Consider the following 22,831-nt stretch of genomic DNA (forward strand, 5'->3'; position numbering starts at 1 on the left):
TCTAATCTAATGCCAAAACATCTCTTATATGCTCATAATCCATATCCCTTCATTCCTTGCATATCCATATGCCTATCCAAACGCCTCTCAAATTCCACTATCGTAATTGCATCAACCATCACCCCTGACAATGCATTCCAGGCACTCACCACCCTCTGTATAAAAACCTTTCCCCGCCCGCACAGCTCTTTTTATCTCTGTCCTTCTCACATTACAGGTATGCTCTCTAGTATTTGATTTTTCCACCCTGGGAGAAAGGTTCTGGCCATCTGCCCCATCTATGCCTCTCACAATTTTATATACTTCCATCAGGTCTCCCCATAACCTCCGGAGTTCCAGAGAAAACAATGCAAAACTGTCCAATTTCTCCCTGTAGCTAATATCTCACAATCCAGGTGTCATTCCGGTAAACCTCCTCGGCATTCCTTCCAAAGCCTCCACATCCTTCCTGTCGTAGGGCAACGAGAACTGCACATAGTGCTCCAAATGCGGCCCAATCAAAGTACTATGTGACCTCATGCATCACGACGTCCTGACTCTAATACTCAATGCCCCGACCTATGAAAGCAAGCATACCATTTGCTTTTTTTTTAACCCCTCTATCTACTTGTGTTGCCACTTTCGGGGAGTTATGGACTTGGACCCCAAGATCCATCAAGTCTTTAATGTGGAAGTCCAGTAACACGAGTGTTGGAATCTGATGATATGCGATGCTCTTCAGCACCAGTAAAGAACTCTGACACAATTGGGGAGCCCTCGATGTCGACCGACATCTTGGAAATGGGGCTTCTAAGAGAGTTACATAACACTTCATTATATATGGAAATGTGAAAGTATCAGATCGTCAAGGATCAGTTTTGTATCTATTGCCATGTTTTAACTATCGGATTGTCGAACGTGTTTTGTGAGTCCACTGAATCTAATAAAGCTCAAAAATTGTTGAAGACATGACAATTGATCCATTTTGTGATGAAGAGGAACCTCCTTATCTATTTATCAACTTAATCAGTAACAAATTAGTCCCATCAATGGTTTAACACGTGAATGCGTTGACATGAGATAAATATCCCTTTGCCTCTGAGCAAGTTCATGGAAATAAAACAGCCAGGATTTCGACTCTGCATCACTGCACACTGACCCCAGTTATCAACTGTATACGTCTACATTTTATAAGGTCAGGATCAGCTTCATTTGTCAGGCCTGCGCTTGTTCATCATGCTGTAACTGCTTGACTCATTCCGCACATCAACAAGAGCTATTTGAGCTGTAACAGCCCTCGCAATTAACAACCACAAAAACTTAGTGACTCCAGTGAAGGGAGAAAGTTGAAAATAGGCACAACCAGAATCACATTGTTGATTTGTTGTGTCAGGGGACCCGAGTTGTGTAAAAATTACAAAAAAAGCTGAGAGCTCTCAGGACTAAAAAAGAAGACTATTTATCAAAATATTCAAGACATGAAGTGGAATAGAAAAGATATATCTGGAATTTTATTTTAAGCTGAACCACAACAGCTGATGGTCCTTTCACTCTTTGCCATTTATCTCGGTCACTTTTTGAAGGGATCTGTTATAGGAGCAGAATTAGGCCATTCGGCCCATTAAGTCTACTCTACCATTCAACGATGGCTGATCAATATTTCCCCCTCAACCCCACACTCCTGCCTTCTCCCTGTAACTCCAACACCTATCTATGCCATACTGCTGAACCACATGCAGTTTTAAGTTTCCCATTCTCCGGATAAATGATTCCTCCATTCCTCATCCAATCCTATTGGCGTAGCCTTGTGTGTTCTTCTCTCTCAGTTACATGTCCTGCCTTCCCCTAAATTAAACTATTTATTAGCAACAGTCATACATTTTTAAGAGTAATGTGGCTGGGTTATTGTTAATGTCTTTCATCTGTTCTGTCAGTTTGTTGCATCAACTAGGGCAGCACTGTGGCGCAGCGGTAGAGTTGCTGCCTTACAGTACCAGAGACCCCAGGTTCGATCTTGACAATGGGTGCTGTCTGTACGGAGTTTGTACGTTCCCCCCGTGACCGTGAGGGTTTTCTCCGGGTGCTCCAGGCAGACCCATTTTCCCAATTTTAGTTTAGATTACATTAGAGAAACAGCCTGGAAACAGGCCCTTCAGCCCAGCCAGTCTGCGCCGACCAGCGATCCCCGTACATTAACACTATCCTACCACGAGGGACAATTTACAATTATACCACGACAATTAACCTACAAACCTGTACGTCTTTGGAGTGTGGGAGGAAACCAGAGATACCGGGGAAAACCTATGGGAAAAAACGTGCAAACTCCGTACAGATAAGCATCCGTAGTCAGGATGGATCCCGGGTCTCTTGCTCCGTAAGGCAGCAACTCCACTGCTGTGCCACCCATAATTGATAGTAGCGGCAATGAACATATATTTGGATTGCAAGAGGCTATTTTATAAATGCTTGCATCTTAAAATTAAACTGCAATAATGTAGATCTGAATAAAAATAGAATGCAAAATTATGGATTTGGTCCCTGGATGTAACAAGAGCAATGGAAAATGGTAATTATCTGTATTAATTCCAGTTATTGCTCCTCTTGATTTGCACACAAACAAATTATTTGCTGCTGTGTGGTTGCATTTTTCCTTGTTAAATTGAGCAAAAAACAAAATGCTGGAGGAACTCAGTGGGTTAGACAGGATCTGCTGAGGGAATAGTCCAAACAGGAGAGATGTCTGTTCACTCCCTTCACAGCGGCTGCTTTTAGACCAGACTTTATAGATACAGTGCGGAAACGGGCCCTTCGGCCCAACGAGTCCGCGTCGACCAGCGATCACCCCGTACGCTAACACTATCCTACCCTCTAGGGACAATTTACAATTTTACCGAAGCCAATTAACCTACACCCTTATATGTCTTTGGAGCGTGGGAGGAAACTGGAGCACCCAGAGGAAACTCATATGGTCACAGGGAGAACGTACTAACTCTGTACACCCGTAGTTACGATCAACCCTGGGTCTCTGGCACTGTAAGCCAGCAACTCTACCACTGGGCCATACTGCTCTTAAATTGGGCAGCATGGTGAAGCAGCAGTAGAGTTGCTGCCTTACAGCACCAGAGACCCAGGTTCGATCCTGACTGCGGGTGCTGTCCATGTGGAGTTTGTACATTCCCAATGTGGCGTGCGTGGGATTTCACCGGGATCCCCTTTTTTTTTTTCTTTTTTTTTTTTTGTCTAATTGTAGTCCTGTAGGTCTGTGTCCAAGATGGCTGCCGTGAAGAGAGAGTGGACGCTGGCGCGCATTGGCTGCCGCTGCTCTCTCTTCACACTGTGTTTTTGATTTTCTGTTTTTGGATTGAATTCTGTTTTTAATTTGTGTCTCTGTGATGTCCTTTTTACTTGTCTTATTCCGATTATATGTTTTTATTCCGATTACTATGTAAGGTGTCCTTGAGATGTCTGAAAGGCGCCCATTAAATAAAATTTATTATTATTATTATTATTATCTCCTGTTTCCTCCCACATTCGAAAGACGTACAGGTTTGCAGGTTAATTGACGATATAATTGCAAATTTTCCCTAGGATGTAGGACATTGTTAGTGTGCAGGGATCACTGGTCAGAACGGACTCAGTGGGCCGAAGGGCCTGTTTCCATGCTGTATCTCTAAACTAAACTAAATTGTGAAAACCGGTGAATCTCGTATGCTTGTTCAAGAAATTGTAAAGGTATATTGTTAATGATTATGAACTAACCTACTGTCAGCTCATGTGGAGCAATTTGTCAAAAACAATAATGTGAAAAAACAAATGATAAGCACTCGGAGAGGTTGAAACTAATTGAGGAGATCCAGCATGAATGCATTTGTTTTGGGTTAGTGAAATGAACCTTTTGGTCCAGTAATACGGTATTCATGGAAAGTATGCGATGGATTTGGTCAATATTGATTTTAAGAAAGCATTTGATTTGCAATGGCATCAAAGTTTGCTTAACAAAGCAGAACCTCGTGGAGTCAGAGATTTGCTTTTCTGTCTCCTAAGGCAGCAGTGAGTTGAGGTAAACGGTCACTTTTCAGACACAGGATTTTGGACAGCGACGGGGAAGGTAATGTAGATTTAATAGCATATTTCTAAAAAAAATAACGAAGAGAGCGATCGGGTTTTAAGTCTCACTGATCCTGAGAGTTGACAGGATAATATTGAAAGATTAGACAGCAAAATACAATGGATCTTTGGATTCATAAATAAAGATATTGAGTGCCAAAGCAGGAGAGTTTTGGTGGACCTTTATGAAGCCCTAGCTAGGCTACAAATAGAGTACAATGCTCAGTTCTGGTCTGCAGAAATTAGGAAGGATGTTAAGACCCTTGAGAAGGGGAAAGGAGATGCGCAGAATATTTCTGGGGATGAGGGATTGTTGGAGAAGATGGGGTTGTTCTCCTTTTGTAGCAAAGGTATTTCTGTGGAGATTTGAAATACATGAACAAAACGATAATAGGTTTAGATAACAGGTTGACAGGGAAAACCTGTTCCCACAAGGTGATGGTGCATAGGGGAACCAGATTGACACTATTGGACAATATACTATTGGGCCGTACGGTGGCACAGCGGTAGAGTTGCAGTCTTCCAGCGCAAGAGACGTGTTCGATCCTGACTACGTGTGCATGTTGGTACGAAGTTCCATCCTGACTACAGGTGCATATTGGTACGAAGTTCCATCCTGACTACGGGTGCATATTGGTACGAAGTTTGTACATTCTCCCCGTGACATGTGTGGGTTTCCTCTCACACACCAAAAACGTCCAGGTTTGTAAGTTAAATGGCTGGGTAAAATTGTAACTTGTCCCAAGTGTGTGCAGAATAATGACAATGTGCGGGGATCACTGGTCGGTGCAGACTCGGTGAGCTGAAGGGCCTGTTTCCGCGTTAGATCTCTAAATTAAACAAAACTAAACTAAACTAAACAGTCAAGGCATAGAATATTAGAGCTGGAGCGATATATGACAATGCATTGGGGCAACTATACATATTCTTTCTCTTTTCTTTCCTGGCAGCTTTGGGTGAACCAGGAGGACACTGTAGATGAAGCCAGTAGTGAGATTCAAAATGGACACCTGGACCCAAACTCCGACTGTCTGTGTCTTGGCAGAAGTATCCAGAACAGAGACCAGATGAGAGCAAATGTCATCAACGAAATCATGAGCACAGAACGACACTACATTAAGCATCTCAAGGACATCTGTGAGGTAATCCAAATTCCACCTTAAGGACAACATAAATCACCCAGGAGGTTTCCAGTTTCTACGCCTTCGTTGATCTATACACTGTAAATGCTTTGATTGTAATCATGTATAGTCTTTCCGCTGACTGGTTAGCACGCAACAGAATCTTTTCACTGTTCCTCGGTACACGTGACAATAACGTAAACTGGACTGATGAAAGCATTTATTGTTACTCTAAAATATAATTAGGAAAATCAGATACTTAATAATGAATAAATGATGTATCTGCAGCTAATATTAAAAGCTGCGGTACATTAAGGAATCATTGGAATGAATTATTTTTGGCCTTTACCACTGTTCCACCAGGACGTGAGTGATTCAGTGAAACATGCTGAGGTGGAATTCAGTCAACATTGTGCCAACTGCAGGTTACACGGTGGCCCAGCGGCAGAGTTGCTGCCTTACAGCTCCAGAGACTCAAGTTCGATCCTGACTATGGGTGCTTGTCTGTGTGGAGTTTGTACGTTCTCCCTGTGACCGTGTGGCTTTCTCCTAGTGCCCCAGTTTCCTTCCAAACTCCAAAGACGTACAGGTTTGTAGGATAATTGGCTTAGTAAAAAATTGTAAATTGTCCCTAGCGTGTAAGATAGTACTAGTGTATGGAGGGCGATCGCTGGTCAGCGCGGACTCGGTGGGCCGGAAGACCTGTTTCCGCATCGTATCTCCAAAGTCCAAAGAAAAACCACAGATCTGAAAATCTTCCTCACTTGATAAAAATTCAAGATACCAGCGAATATTTCAGTTAAAAAAAGCTTTTGGGATGGGATAAACATTGTAAAGAGCAAGTTTCATTTCATGTGTAGGAAAGAACTGCAGATGCTGGTTTAAATCGAAGGTAGGCACAAAATGCTGGAGTAACTCAGGCAGCATCTCTGGAGAGAAGGAGTGGGTGACCTTTAGGGTTTCTGAAGAAGGGTCTCGACCCAAAATGTCAAGTTTTGTTTCATTTCTGAAAATGGATAAATCACCAGATCTGGCCACTAAAAAAAGCAAATAAGGAACTTGCAGAGTTTTTTTTTTTTTTTTAATTTATTAGAAGTTAATACAATACAAAACAATACAGTGGCACCTAATTTTAGGTGCCAACTATGTCATACCGTAATCCATTCTATGTACAACCTCTAGTTTTATGTTATGAGAAGGAAGTAAGCAAGACAAGAAAAAGAAAACAATAGAAAGGGGAAAGAGTGGAAAAATAGATGGTAGAGAGTAGAAAAATGTTAAGTGTGTATATAAAAAAAAAAAATAAAAAAATAAAATAAAAAAGAAAAGGTGGAAAGTAGAAATAGAAGAGAAGGCCCCTTAAAAGAGAATTTTTCAAATCTATATTCGGAGATGTAGATCTATCCACGTCATGAACTGAAATCAGCAATCCTTATGGTACCGCTGCATCACATGATTCCAAAAAGTCGATGAAAGGAGACCAACTCCTTAAGAATTGGTCATATTTATCTATTAGTCGGAGTCTCATTTCTTCAAGGCGTGCTATGTCCATCATATTCCTAATCCACATTTTAACAGTTGGTATGGTTGTATTTTTCCAAAATTTAAGTATCAATTTCTTTCCAATTATTAACCCATAATTAAAAAAAACATTTTGGTCTTTATTTAAATTGGTATCTTCTCCTATTATTCCAAATATAATCCATTCCATTTTGGGTTCTATTCTTGACTTGAAGAGCTTTGTAAATATATCAAATATATCACTCCAAAATTTATTCAACTTTGTACATCCTACAAATGAATGTGTTGTATTAGCGTTTTGAAACAAACATTTATCGCATCTGGGAGAGACGTTTGGATAAAATTTATTCAACCTCGTTTTTGAATAATATAGTCTATGTAATAATTTGAATTGAATTAAATTATGTCTTGCATTAATAGAACAGTTATGTGTATTCATCAAATACTTTTCCCATCTATCCTTCGAGATCTTTATCATCAGCTCATGTTCCCAATCTTCCCTTAGTGCTTCTGTTGAGGGTGATTCTCTATATAATATATTATTATAAAAGTATGATATTAATTTTTGTGAATCAGCCTTAATATTCATTGCTTCTTCTAAAGGGTCTAAAAATATAGTTTGAAATCTATGTGTATATTTCTTCATAAAGTCACATACCTGTATATATTTAAAATATTGATTATCCTTCAATTTAAATTTTAATTTTAATTGTTGAAATGATAACAGTTTGCCCAATTCATATATATCCCCTACTTTCCTAATCCCCAGTCTATCCCATTGTTGATATGTGTTGTCGATGAGAGAAGGTTTGAATGCGGGGTTGTTCAATAGTGGGGTTAGTACTGATAAATTATTTAATTTCAAGGATACTTTTATTTGTTTCCAAATTCTTATTATATTGTGAATAATTGGGTTCTTCTTATATATTATACTATTCAATTTTATCGGTGAGAGCAGGATCGTTCCTATATCGTGCGGCTAGCACTCCTCTTTCTCCATTCTTATCCAGAGTTTTCAATTGTAGAATTGCTCACATTGTATTGTTGAAAAGGGAGAAGTTCCCCGCCTCTTTTCCAAGCTATTCCCTCCCTACCACAATCTGGGTTTCTGAAGAAGGTGCTGATCCAAAGCATTGCCTATCCATTCCCTCCACAGATGCTGCCTGACCTGCTGTTTCTCCAACACTTTGTGTTATGATCCTAGTTTTGAATGCAATCAATGCCTGCAGTTACTAGCCCTCTGGAATAAAGAATTCTCCAAGTGCAAAAAAAAGCTTCCTCATTTGAGTCCCCAAAAACTTGCCCCTTATTCTGAGAGTGACCTTCTCCTTCTAATCTCCTCGACCAAAGGAAATGTCCTTCCCATATCTACCTACCTACCTACCTACCTACCTACCTACCTACCTACCTACCTACCTACCTACCTACCTACCTACCTACCTACCTACCTACCTATCTACTTACCTATTAAGTGAAGAATAAATATATATTTCAATATTATCGCTGATTCATGGAAACACAAAATAATGAAGGTATTCCTTTATTCTTTCGATCTTCAAATAACAGACCTGTCATCTCAGGAATTGGTTTGATAAATCTTTGCTAAACCCTCTCCGTAGCAAGCATAGTGAAAGGCCTGGGAAGAGTGGATGTGGAGAGGATGTTTCCACTAGAGGCCATAACTCATAATAAAAGGATGTACCTTTAGAAGGGAGATGAGGAGGAATGACTTTAACCAGAGCGTGGTGGATCTGTGAAATTCATTGCTTCAGGCAGCTGTGGAGGCCAAATCAATGTATATTTTTAATGCGGAGAGTGATAATTCTTGATTGATATGGGTGTTGGGAGTTATGGGGAGAAGGCAGGAGAATGGGGTTGAGAGGGAAAGATAGATCAGCCACGATTGAATGGTGGAGTAGACAATGGGCCAAATGGCCTAATTCTGCTCATACAACTTATGGACTTATGTCCTCTTTTGGGTTTAGAGACAAACTTGCAGACAATTTGAGCATTCCACACACGATAGATTCCCAGATTAGTTCCCATGCCACGAGAGCTAAAAAAAAATAAAAATTTAAGGGAATTTCTCTTCCACTTTCCGAAATGTGTTGGGATTAGCCCAAGCTAATTTTGTTGCCCTTTTGCCTCTAATTCAAGTTCTGCTCCAGAGAATTGAGCACAAAGGTCAGACTGACTCCAAAGCAATTATTCTTTGCATGTAATCCTACATCGATCAGCAAGGTGCAGGCTTATCACGGAGCAATAGATCAGAACTTGCAGCCTGTGATTGATTTGGGAAATAAAATCTGTGTGCACTGATGGGGGCTTCACTAATTAAATTCCATCATACACACTGCAGCACACTAAGGCTGGGAGATGTGATGTGAGAGATATTGATGCCACTGTGCAAATACTTTAATTGCCTTCTCATTTTAAACTCCACATAATGTGATCCTAGTTTTACTTTGAGACCAGACTCAGCACCATAGAGGATTGGCAATGCAATAACCTATGAAATTGTTAGCTGCAGCCCTGTTGCCAGGTAAATATCCATCGCACGTAGGTGGATTAATGGTTCAATGGTACTTGATTGTCGTTTATACCGACGTATAGTGAAATTTCTTTTTTGCTTACAGTTCAGTAACAATCTTACTATACATGCCACAATCACACTTAAGTACAAGAGTGTAAGAATGGTGGAATTCATTGCCACAGAAGGCTGTGGAAGGCCAAGTCAATGGGTATTTTTAAGGCAGAGATTGATAGATTCTTGCTTAGTATGGGAATCATGGGGATATGGAGAGAAGACAGGAGAATGTGGTTCAGAGGGAAAAATAGATCAGCTATCATTGAATGGTGGAGTAGAATTGATGGGGCCGAATGGCCTAATTTTTCTCCTATCACTTATGAACGTATGAATAATAGATTGCTCTGAAGAAGTACCCAAGAGTCGCTATGTTTCCGGCACCATCTTGCACTCTTTAACCACCATCTTGTATCCTTCAAGCGCCATCTTGTATCCTTCAAACACACAAGCAAGTACCCTGGACAATGTGATAAGAGGTGTGATCTGACCCAGAAATAATCACTAACTAAATCTAACCCTGGGAAAATTACGTTTCTGCACAATTTGTGTAGTAAAATATGCACAAATGGGTTCAAATTTAGGAAAAAGACGAAAAATTTAATTTTGAGAAAGTGCAATAACGTTTTGATCCAAAATGAATGATTTCACTTTTATCTACACTGAATTTATCTTGTTAATTGCTTAATCTACAAATAATTATTTTCGCTATAATTCATGCACACTGCATACAATGTTGCATTGCCTTATGCCAAAAGTATACTTCAATATTTGCCATTCTATCTCCTCTCCAATGTCCTTGCTTATACAGTGTGTACTAGAACACAGAGCATAGAAAAGTACAGCACAGCAAAAGGACGTTCAACCCACAGTGTCTGTGATGAACACATTGCCAAGATAAACTAATCTCATCTTTGATATGGATAAGATGGATCGGACATGTTTAGAGGGATATGGGCCAAATGCAGGCAGGTGTGACTAGTGTAGATGGGGCATGTTGGTCAGTGTAGGCAAGTTGGGCCGAAGGGCATGTATGACTATGACTCTCTGCCTGCACATAATCAATGTCTCTCCATTCCCTGCTCTCTGATCATTGCAGAAAGCAGCTGGTTATGCTCTATATCAATTCAACTACCGGCCCATTATTCATTCCTACTGTCTTGTGCTCAGCCAATTTCTTAATCAGGACAATAAATTACCCTGAGTTTCAACTTTAGATTTTGTTTCTTCTCAGTTAGTTCATTCTGCCTTTTCAAATCAGCATAAAGATCCATGCACATTTCTGCATTCATTATTTCTGAATCATTGGTCAAAACCCCAGTCAAAACCAGAGGGATGTGATTGCATTGGGAAGACTGTAGAGGAGGTTCACCAGGACATTGGCTGGATTGAATGACTGTCGTTATGGAGAGGGATTGGACAGGCTGGAATTGCCTTCGTTCAGATGTGTGAAAATGCACACCTTCAGATTCAAGGACAGTTTCTTCCCAGCCGTTAACAGGCAACTGAACCATCCTACCCCAACCAGAGAGCAGTGCTGAACTACTATCTACCTCATCGATGACCCTCGGACTATCTTTGATTGGACTTTACTGGCTTTATCTTGCACTGAACGTTATTCCCTTATCATGTATCTGTGCACTGTGAAAGGCTTGATTGTAATCATCTATTGTCTTTCCGCTGACTGGTTAGCACGCAACAAAAGCTTTTCACTGTACCTCGGTACATGTGACAATCAACTAAAACAGAACTAAAACTGAACTTGTTTGAAGGACCAAGGGATAACCTGCGATAATCTTACAGGAGGTAAAAATAGGATAAAAAGGCAAAATATTTGTCTCAACGCATATCAACAAAAAATGGGCATGGTTTTTAAGGTGAGAGAAAGGAGTTTTAAAGTTGATCTTTCGAGTAAATTATTTTATGCTGAGAATGGTTGATATCTGAAATATGCTGTCAGAGGAGGTGGTGCAATCCAATACAATTATGACGTCTAAGAGGCATTTAGATATTACCTAAATTGGCAAGACATAGAAAGGTTTAGTTTAGTTTATTGTCATGTGTACCAAGGTACAGTGAAAAGCTTTTGTTGCGTGCTAACCGAGCAGCAAAAAGACAAAATGTGATTACAGTCGAGCCAAGCACAGTGTACAGATGGAATAATGGTTAATGTGGGCAAATGGAATTTGTGTAGATGGGCAAAAAGGTTGGCATGGATGTAGTGGGCTGAATGGCCTGTTTCTGTGCTGTACAACTCTGATCCTATGAAACTGAAAAAATAATAATTCATAGTCTTCAAGCAAGTCCTACCATGCTAAATCTCCTTAAAAATGAGTTGATCAAATGAACTTTCTCAACGTGATTAGTCACTCCAGTAAAGGTTTTATCAATATTTTTCAAGAGCAGTTAGGGTTATTCATCAATAATTGTCTTGTTTCCTTATCCCAACAGCCTTATGTATTTGTCATGTCTTCAAACCAAATGGAATGGCACCCGAATAGAGATAACTTTTAGCTACTCAAATTATACCCCAGCAATGTCCTCCCCGATTCACCTTAAAACCCTGGGATGGAAATCATTCGATTTTGCAGAGTGGTCATTTTTTCCCCCTTAATTTGTGGTTTAGTTAATTTATTTGAGCCACTATTAGAGCCATAGAGTCGTACAGCACAGAAACATGCCCTTTGGCCCAAAAATTCCCATGCCAGCCAAACTGCCATCTGTCCCACCTGCCTATAGGAGCCATTTATGTTTAGGCTGGCGATTGTTGGCATATTATATTATTTTGTCTAGATAAATCTTGCAGTATTATTTTGAACACTTGGGGGCGGTCATTAGATGCACAGGGTGGCGTATATGTATGGGCATAGTGGACAGGGAGTGGCAGACCAGGCACAAGGGCGGAGGGCATACAGTTCTCACCAGATCGGGGAGAACAGCTAGCTACAACTTGTATGCAGAATAAGGAAAACCTGGTACGTTCGTCTCTTTGTTTGTACAACTACTTCAATAAACATCCAATTAAATTGGAAATAACGACTGGAAAATCTGTTCTATTTGGTTTGCGTAAGATCACTCCTGCTTACCTGTGTACCCACTCCATGCCCTGAAGGTGATCAAGAGCAGCATCTTCAGTCAGAGGCTGATTGCACCAATGTGCAAAACTGAGAGACATAGGAAGTCCTGTTTACCAGCTGCTATAAGGTTATATAATGCGCATAAATAACTACACTTTTTTTTAAATTAATTGTATTTTAACTTGTATTTTAACTTGTATTTTAACTTGTTAAGTATGGAAGCCATTTGAGGAAATGTGTGGTGTTATGTCTGTCTTGAAGCTGTCGTGGCACTGTAATTTCCTGTAAAGGATTATTAAAGGTATAATCTAATCTAATCTAATCTAATGGCAAAGGAAAGTTGGACACTGGAAGAGTCGGAAATTTGCCATTACACTGCCCATGCTTGGCCCACACACCCCCGCACCCTTCTGGTCCATGTACCTGTCTTTCAGATCCTACCTTAGAAATACAGCATGGAAACAAGACTGGAATTAAGACACAAAGGGTTCAAGAATGGCAATAAATGCTATCCCGTACCCCTGCTGAAAAGTACATAGTACAGCCGTGACGGGAAAGGAAGGGATGAGGATTCATTGTGACATTTTCCATTCTCCAGGCAGACCCATTTCCTTAGTTTTGTTTACTTTAGAGATACAAAGCGGAAACAGGCTCTACGGCCCACCGAGTCCACACCCACCAGCAATCCCCGTACACTAGCACTACCCTACACACTAGGGACAATTTACAATTTTTTTCCAAAGCCAATTAACCTACAAACCTGTATGTCTTTGTAGTGTGGGAGTAAACCGGAGCACCCGGAGAAAACCCACGCAGTCACAGGGAGAACGAACAAACTCCGTACAGATAGCACCCGTAGTCAGGATCGAACCCAGGTCTCTGGTGCTGTAAGGCAACAAGTTTACTGCTGTGCCACCTTGCCACCCTGTTCTGTACCTATCATGAGATTCCTTGCCCTTGTTTGTTATCCAGATGTTAATTTGTATGTAAAAAACGACATGCATGGAAGGAGAATTGATTGAATAGAGAATGGGTGATTTGTTACCAATCCAACATTATTTTGATCTAATTTACTCCAATATGCAAATCCAGTTTTCCACACACACATATAACTATTTCTGTTTTGTTTTAGGGGTACCTAAAACAGTGCAAGAAACGCAGGGACATGTTTAGCGATGAACAGCTGAAAGTCATTTTTGGAAATATTGAAGACATTTATAGATTTCAGATGAGTTTTGTCAGAGACCTGGAGAAGCAGTATAACAAGGCGGATCCTCATATGAGTGAAATTGGACCTTGCTTCTTAGAGCATGTAAGTGAAAATTCTGTTCGACTTTATTGTCATTTGGATTTTCCTCATGTAATCGTTCTTGTCCTTTACTTTGACATGTTCTATTACCGCAGTGTAATATATTACCAAGGTATTCAAATGGTGCTATGCTTTATTTTATAGTTATTGCACAAAATGATTCTCTGGCTGCTTTTATTCATGAAAATTGCAACCTTTTTGATCGATGAAGCCATCTCAAATTCATTAGAAATATTACACATCATAAATTCAACCCAAAGTATATTTAAATTGTTTTACATTATTGCTTGATCTATGCAGCATCAATGACAATAGACAATAGACAATAGACAATAGGTGCAGGAGTAGGCCTTTTGGCCCTCCGAGCCAGCACCGCCATTCAATGTGATCATGGCTGATCATCCCCCAATCAGTACCCCCGTTCCTGCCTTCTCCCCATATCCCCTGACTCCGCTATTTTTAAGAGCCCTATCTAGCTCTCTCTTGAAAGCATCCAGAGAACCTGCCTCCACTGCCCTGAGGCAGAGAATTCCACAGACTCACCACTCTCTGTGAGAAAAAGTGTTTCCTCCTCTCTGTTCTAAATGGCTTACTCCTTATTCTTAAACTGTGGCCCCTGGTTCTGGACTCCCCCAACATCGGGAACATGTTTCCTGCCTCTAGTGTGTCCAAGCCCTTAACAATCTTATATGTTTCAATGAGATTCCCCCTCATCCTTCTAAACTCCAGAGTGTACAAGCCCAGCTGCTCCATTCTCTCAGCATATGACAGTCCCGCCATCCCGGGAATTAACCTTCTAAACCTACGCTGCACTCCCTCAATAGCAAGAATGCCCTTCCTCAAATTAGGGGACCAGAACTGCACACAATACTCCAGGTGTGGTCTCACTAGGGCTCTGTATAACTGACATTATTGGTCCAACTTAGTTTCTTCCTCAACATCATTCTGCCACTTCAAATAAGAAAGATATCGAATTATTAACGATATAGTATATTGCGAGAGTAATTCTGGAGATGCTGCCTGACCAACTGAGTTACTCCAGCACTTCAGCCACTTACCAGATTATGTTCCACTCCCTCCTCTTCTTTCCAGTTTTCTTCTCTCTACACCTCAGTCTGAAGAATGGTCTTGATGTGAAATGTCGCCCATTTCCTCTGTCCCAGAAAGAGCATGGTGACCATGACTCCATTATTTGGTTATAAATAGGTATTGGGAGGAGCATAGAGTCATACAGCACGGAAACAGGCCCTTCGGCCCAACTTGCCCACACCACCCAACATGTCCCATCTACAGGTAGACACAAACTGCTGGAGTAACTCGGCGGGACAGGCAGCATCTGGAGAGAAGGAATGGGTGACGTTTTGGGTCGAGACATTAGTGCCACCTGCCTGCGTTAGGCCCATATCCCTCTAACCTATCCATCATATACCTGTCTAAATGTTTCTTAAGCATTGCGATAGTACCTGCCTCAACCACTTCCACCGGCAGCTCATTTCATACACCCCCCACCCTCTGTGTGAAAAAGTTACCACTCAGGTTCCCGTTAAATCTTTCTCCCCTCACCTTAAACCTGTGGTTCTTGATTCTCCTACTCTGAACAAGAGACTCTGTGTGTGTCTACCCAATTTTGCACGAGAAGAATTTCAACTCCACTCCACATAATTCTGCGGGGCCTCTCTGGATACTCTGGATATTCCCTGGATATTTTCAAGGGAGAGCTAGGTAGGGCTCTTAAAGATAGCGGAGTCAGGGGATATGGGGGGAGAGGTTTTTGTCAGTCTCCCTACCTGCTTCCACTACCTGCAACCACCAGCAACCTCCGGGAACCGCACGGAAACCTTGGGTGGGGCGCAAAGTCTCCAGAGGTTTCCATTCAGGTTTCCTAAGTGGGACAGGGGCTTTACAGCACCGGTGACCCCGGGTTCGATCCTGACTACGGGCGCTTGTCTGCACGGAGTTGGTACGTTCTCCCCGTGACCTGCGTGGGTTTTCTCCGAGATCTTCGGTTTCCTCCCACACTCCAAAAATGTACAAGTTTGTCGGTTAATTGGCTTGGCGTAAATGTAGTAATTGTCCCTAGTGTGTGTAGGGTAGTGCTGATGTGTGGGGATCGCTGGTCAATGCGGACTCGGTGGTCTGAAGGGTCTGTGTCTCTAAACTAAACTAAACTAAAATAAAAATACTAAACATCCAAAAGAGTAGCAGGCAGATACTTTAACCAAGTGTAGGTTGCGGACTAGAAATAAAGGATCGATTTATTATTTGATTTATTCTGATCGCAGTCCAGTCATCCGTGCCTACTCCTAAAGTATTCTGTCAGCTCAAAAATCTGTTTATCTGCCTTTTTCTGTGCATCTCATCTCTATTTGTTGTCTTCACTTACAGCAAGATGGATTTTGGATTTACTCAGAGTACTGTAATAATCATCTTGACGCCTGCATGGAGCTCTCCAAGCTGATGAAGGATGGCAGGTATCAGCATTTCTTCGAGGCCTGCCGTCTCCTGCAGCAAATGATCGACATTGCCATCGATGGTTTTCTCCTCACTCCCGTGCAGAAGATCTGCAAATATCCACTGCAGCTCGCGGAATTACTCAAGTACACTGCGCTGGAACATAGGTAAGGACTGGGAGGCGAAGGTTTTACACCCAATGCCTTGTTAGTTCATAGAAACATAGAAAATAGGTGCAGGAGTAGGCCATTCGGCCCTTCGAGCCTGCACCGCCATTCAATATGATCATGGCTGATCATCCAACTCAGTATCCCATACCTGCCTTTTCTCCATGCCCCCTGATCTCTTTAGCCACAAGGGCCACATCTAACTACCTCTTAAATATAGCCAATGGACTGGCCTCAACTACCTTCTGTGGCAGAGAATTCCACATCCCTCAACCCTCAATTCATCCCTCAATTCCTCTCCCTCTGACTTTTAAGGTGAGGTGGGGGGGGAGTCGGGGGGGGGGGGGGGGGGGGGTGTAGTGAACGAGCTGCTGGAGGAGGTAGTTGAGGCAGGTAGTATCACATTGTTTAAGATACATTCAGACAGGTACATGGACAGGTTTAGAAGGCCAAACGCAGGCAGCTGGGACCAGTGTAGATGGGTCTTGTGGGTCGGTGTGGACAAGTTGGGGCAAAGGGCCTGGGGTTTCCATGCTGTTTGACTCTATGACTGTCTGAAGAAGGGTCTCGACCTGAAACGTCACCTATTCCTTTTCTCCAGAGATGCTGCCTGACCTACTGAGTTACTCCAGTATTTCGTGTTGTATCTTCAGTGTAAGCCAGCAACTGCAGTTTTTTCCTTTATCTTTTCAGTTTAGTTTCGTTAGTTTATTATCACATGTATCGAGGTACAGTGAAAAGCTTTTGGTGCGTGATAACCAGTCAGCGGAAAGACAATACATTGTTACAATCGAGCCATCCACAGTGTACAGATATATGATAAAGGGAATAACGTGAATGACATTTAGTGCAAGATAAAGTCCAGTAAAGTCCGAACAAGTATAGCCCGATGATCTCCAATGAGGTAGATCATAGTTCAGGACTGCTCTCTCGTTGTTGGTAGGATGGTTCAGTTGCCTGATAACAGCTGGGAAGAAACTGTCCCTGAATCTGGAGGTGTGCTTTTTCACTCTTCTGTACCTCTTGCCTGACGGGAGAGAGGAGAAGAGGGAGTGACCGGGGTGAGACCCATCTTTGATTATGCTGGTGGTCTTGCAAAGCAGCATGAGGTGTAGATGGAGTCAATGGAAAAGAGATTGGTTAAGGAAGGGAGAGATCAGGGTACGGACGTTTGAGAATATCACAGGGCTATTCATTTAGAACATAGAAAAGCACAGAATGCAGAAACAAAGAACTGCAGATGCTGGTTTATACCATAGATAAGTGCTGGAGTAACACACCATGTCAGGCAGCATCTCTGGAGAGATAGGATGGATGGGTGATGTTTCGGGTCGAGTCTGAAGAAGGGTCCCGTCCCGAACGTCATCCATCCCATTTCTCCAGAGATGCTGCCTGTCCCATTGAATTACTTTGTGTTTATCTATAGAAAAGAACAGCAAAGGAACAGGCCCTTTGGCTTATAATGTCCGTGTCAAACATAATACAAGGAGTGGCACAGTGACGCAGCAGTAGAGTTGTTACCGTACGGCGCCAGGGACTCCGGTTTGATCCTGACTACGGGTACAGTCTGTACGGAGTTTGTACATTCTCTCTGGGACCGCGTGGGTTTTCTCCGGTTGCTCTAGTTTCCTCCCACATTCCTAAGACGTGAAGGTTTGGCTTCTGCAAAAGTGTACCTAGTGTGGCACAGTGGCAGAGTTGCTGCCTTACAGCGCCAGAGACCTGGGTTCGATCCCGGTAAAGTGTCCTGACCCGAAACGTCAGCTATCCATGTTCTCCAGAGATGCCGCCTGAACCACTGAGTTACTCCAGCACTTTGTGTCCTTTTGTGTAAACCAGCATCTGCATTTCCTTGTATTTACTCTGTGTCCTCAGTCGGAAAACTGATGACCTTTTGAGGCTTTGTTCATTATTATGAATTTTGAAGGGAACAGCTCAAGTGATGTTAGTGGCTGTTACTAGAAAGTCAATGAATTGTTGCATTCGTGATTGCAAATGCCAATTTAAAATTAGGCTAAGTGTAGAATTCCTTTATTGGTGTTTCTCTGCAATCTGGATAAGGTGATGACTTTAAAAATCAAGCAGAAAAAAAATGACCAGTTAGCATTTTTGTCTAAGAAGGAACTGCAGATGCTGGAAAATCGAAGGTACACAAAAATGCTGGAGAAACTCAGCGGGTGCAGCAGCATCTATGGAGCGAAAGAAATAGGCAACGTTGCGGCCCGAAACTTTGCCTATTTCCTTCGCTCCATAGATGCTGCTGCACCTGCTGAGTTTCTCCAGCATTTTTGTGTACCTAGCATTTTTGTCTAAGCGATTTGCCAGCCCCTGTTCCAGTTTGTTAAGTTTATTTTGCGCATAATTTTGAACCTATGGCCACTTGTTTAGATCATGGCCATTTACTCCAGCTTAAAACTTTTGACATTGTGTCAGGGATTATGCGGAGAAGGCAGGAGAATGGTGTTAAGAGGGTAAGATAGACAGCCATGATTGAATGGCGGAATAGACTTGATGGGCCGAATGGCCTAATTCTGCGTCTATCACTTATGAACTTATGATCTTTTAGTTATGAATTGCACTTATAGCAATTATTCTGGTTCATAAACGAGGTCCTTGCATTGCATTGTGGACAAGTGGTAGATAGACACAAAATGCTGGATTAACTCAGCGGGTCAGACAGCATCTCTGGAGAAAAGGAATTGCTGACGCCTTGGGTCAGACGCCTTCTACAGATGACAAAAATACAAGTGGTATTCAGATTGCAGCTCCAGCTCCAGCTGCTCATTTTAATGCATTAGCTGTCATTTTGACTTGAAATATAATGGCTAATTATATCTAGTAATCTGAGCTGTCAATATTCAATTCTCATCAATTTTCAATGAAGCTTTGTAAACGTGAAAACTATTTTTGGTCTAAATATGCTTGGTTGCACTTTAAGCTGGACAAGGGATCAACATTTAGCATTTAAAGTGTGTTCCTGTCCTCGACTGAGAATGATCAAACACTGAAAATTGACAAACAACAGGACTTCCAAATTAAAAATTTATATCTACGACTTCTGTGTTTATTTTCCCTCTTCCTGCATCGTCTTGTTTGTGTAAATAAGAATCCTTTGTTAGTCAGAGTTGTTTGCCAGCATTAGTTTGTCATGTTCAGCATTCACTGTGAAGGGCCACGACCAATAGGGCAGGATTTCATCGAGGTCAGAGAGAGTATGGTTAAAATTAGAGGGATGGCACGGAGGCGCAGTGGTAGAGTTGCTGCCTTGCAGCGTCAGAGACCCAGGTTCGATCTGATTAAGGGTACTACCCATACGGAATTTGTACGTTCTCCCCGTGACCGCGTGGGCTTTCTCCTGGTGCTCCGGTTTCCACCCACATTACAAAGACGTGCAGGTTTGTAGGTTAATTTGGCTTCTGTATATTGTAAATTGTCCCTGGTGTTTAGGATAGTGTTGGTGTGTGGGGATTGCTGGTTGGCGTGGACTCGATGGGCAGAAGGGCCGTGCTGTATTTCTAAAGTAAGCTAAAGAAAGGCTATCGGCCTAAAACTGTGCCAACTCCAGATATGCTGCCTGAGCCTCTGAGTTTCTCCAACACTCTGTGTCCTTTTGATCCATGGTTGCTGCAGGTGGGGAGTGGTGGAAATATAGATTGTCTTCTTAGAACTATTTGAATGCTGGAAGGGCTCAGCTACCTAGTCAGTCCAAAAATGGACACAAAATGCTGGAGTAACCCAGCGGGTCAGGCAACAATGTTCCACAAGCAGGACGCCGCAGTTTGAAGAGCGTCTAATATGTGAATCACACAGATACACAAGCCAACTTGAGAATGTGCCCTGTCGAAAATCTAAGCCAGGGAATAACAACTTGCGGTGGAGGTGCTGCTTTACAGCGCCAGAGGCCCAGGTTCGATCCTGACCACTGGTGCTGCCTGTATGGAGATTGCACGCTCTTCCTGTGACTGCGTGGATTTTCTCCAGGTGCCCCAGTTTCCTCCCACATCCTAGTGACTTGCGGATTTGTGAGTTAATTGAGTTTAGTTGGTTTGAGTTTAGTTAGTTTGAGTTTAGTTTATTGTTACGTGTACCGAGGTACAGTGAAAAGCTTTTTGTTGCATGATAACTAGTCAGCGGAAAGACCTTACATAATTACAATTGAGTCGTCCACAGTGCACAGACACAGGATAAAGAGAATAACACTTAGTCCAAAATTTGCTGTTGAAGTAGAGGTTTAAGAAGGTGGAATGATTGTAATGAGTGATTGCAAATCCACTTCTGGGACCAGCAAGCAGAGTGTCGTTTGGCTTGGGCGCCATCTTGGAATTGGAAAAATATATATTACCCCGAGTGTGTGGTGAGTGGATGGGAAATTGAGATAACATACAACTAGTATGAACAGATGGTTGGCGTAACCTTGATGGGCTGAAGAACATGTTTCCATGCTGCACCTTTCAATCAACCAATCAATCAGTCAGTTTGAAGAAGGGTCTCAACCCGAAACGTCACCCATTCCTTCTCTCCAGAGATCCTGCCAGGCCCGCTGAGTTACTTCAGCATTTTGTGTCTATCTTCCATTTAAACCAGCATCTGCAGTTCTTTCCAACACAATCAGTCAGTATGATTGTCCTGCACGAAATACGTTTTGCCAAAAGAGGTCACAGCACAAAGTTATTCTTGATTAGGTAACCTCTCAGAAATCGATTCAGGATAAAAGATTACACTTCTGCAACACGTTTAGACTAGTTTAGTTTAGAGATACAGTGCGGAAACAGGGCCTTCGGCCCAGCGAGTCCGCACTAATCAGCGATTCCCACACACTTACACCATCCTGCACACACTAGGGGCAATTTACAATTATACCATGCCAATTACCCTACAAACCTGAATGCCTTTGGAGTCTGGGAGGAAACGGAAGATCTCGGAGAAAACCCACGCGGTCATAGGGAGAACGTACAAACTCCCTACAGACGGCACCCGTAGTCAGGATCGAACCCGGGTCCCCGGCGCTGCAAGTGCTGCAAGGCAGCGACTTTACCGCTGCGCCACCGTGCCGCACAATTCTTGTAATGTTGCGTGTAGTAGACATAATTTTATTGCATGTAAATTATGCTTGATATGCGCTGAAATTGGACCTGCTTTTCTTGATGTGAACTGGGGCAGGCTTGCCCATAACAATGAGCATTTCAGTTGATATCCCTCACCAGATGAGACAGGCACATAATTAACATCAAAATATTATTTGAAGGAAAGGTGCTTCATTGTTCCCTACAAGAAATTTTAAGCTACCGTAACACACACTGGGATTGAGAGCAGAAGACATTTTTGCAAACTGTGTGTGGGTGAAGTGTTGAGACAAAGATGTCGAGAAGCGTGTCTGATTATCGTGAAGGAGTGACGCTCAGCGGTGCATGAAGATTATTTTTGTCGTCCTGATTGAAACACCAACTCAGACAGAAAAACCCATCAAGAATTTAATAAGCAAAGATTCTGAATCTGAACTAGGCAAAGGTCCCTGAGGGAAATATCAGCTCCGTGAAAAGATAACAACAAAGATCTAGGTGTTATTTATCTCTCAATGCCTTTATTTTCTGTTAATTAATGATACCTGCAGTTTTGTTAAATGCATATTTCTTAGTTTTTAATTCACAAAAATTATTCAGGGAACCGCACAAGCCTTTCAAACTAAGGTGTCACGTAAGGATGAAATATGTGATCATTTCCATTGTCCACAAATAAATAATTCTTAGTTTTAGTTGTCCTGTTAAAATAAACTGGTGATATTTCTCAATGGTCTATTCAGGTGTGTGTTATCCAGTACCCTGTTAAGGCACATGCTACATAATAGAGCTCTAGGGGCTAGTGGAGTCAAGGGATATGGGGAGAAGGCAGGCACGGGTTATTGATAGGGGTCGATCAGCCATGATCACAATGAATGGCGGTGCTGGCTCGAAGGGCTGAATGGCCTCCTCCTGCACCTATTTTCTATGTTTCTATGTTTCTATAATGCTTACCCCAGGTTCAATTGTAGCCCGTGCTGTGGTAACTGTTCTTAACATGAGGCCCCTAAATTTTCCTTACAGTTCTGGAGCTATTATGAGGCAGAATCCATTTCATTAAATACAATCCATTCAGCCCTGGATAGAATGGATGTGGAGAGGATGTTTCCACTAGTGGGAGAGTCTAGGGCCAGAGGTCACGGCCTCAGACTGAAAGGACGTTCTTTGAGGAAGGACATGAGGAGGAATTTCTATAGTGACTGGGTGGTGAATCTGTGGAATTCATTGCCACAGAAGGCTGTGGAGGCCGTCAATCGATATTTTCAAGACAGAGATAGATAGATTCTTGATTAGTACGGGGGTCCGGGGTTATATTGAGAAGGCAGGAGAATGGGGTTAAGAGGGGGAGATAGATCAACCATGATTGATGGCGGAGTAGACTGATGGGCCGAATGGCCTAATTCTGCTCGTTTCACTTATGCACATGAGTGACTCAGTCTAGGTGGTTTTGGGTTGCCA

General features: G+C 42.2%; 1 protein-coding gene across 6 annotated transcripts in view; it reads left to right on the plus strand.

Annotated features, from left to right (window-relative positions):
- The window catches only part of arhgef9 (Cdc42 guanine nucleotide exchange factor 9), a 244,697-nt gene that overhangs the window by 133,973 nt on the left and 87,893 nt on the right, over positions 1-22,831 (plus strand). For 5 of the 6 annotated variants that reach the window (XM_033030722.1, XM_033030724.1, XM_033030725.1 and 2 more), the window contains 3 exons: positions 5,037-5,228; positions 13,522-13,701; positions 16,084-16,316. In XM_033030722.1, the coding sequence (XP_032886613.1) occupies positions 5,037-5,228; positions 13,522-13,701; positions 16,084-16,316 (605 nt within the window). Of the gene's footprint in view, positions 1-3,982; positions 4,088-5,036; positions 5,229-13,521; positions 13,702-16,083; positions 16,317-22,831 lie in introns of those variants that run through there. The other variant, XM_033030727.1, reaches the window with a different exon arrangement.

The sequence above is a fragment of the Amblyraja radiata genome, chromosome 12, assembly GCF_010909765.2.
Source record: "Amblyraja radiata isolate CabotCenter1 chromosome 12, sAmbRad1.1.pri, whole genome shotgun sequence".
NCBI classification, from domain to species: Eukaryota; Metazoa; Chordata; class Chondrichthyes; order Rajiformes; family Rajidae; genus Amblyraja; species Amblyraja radiata.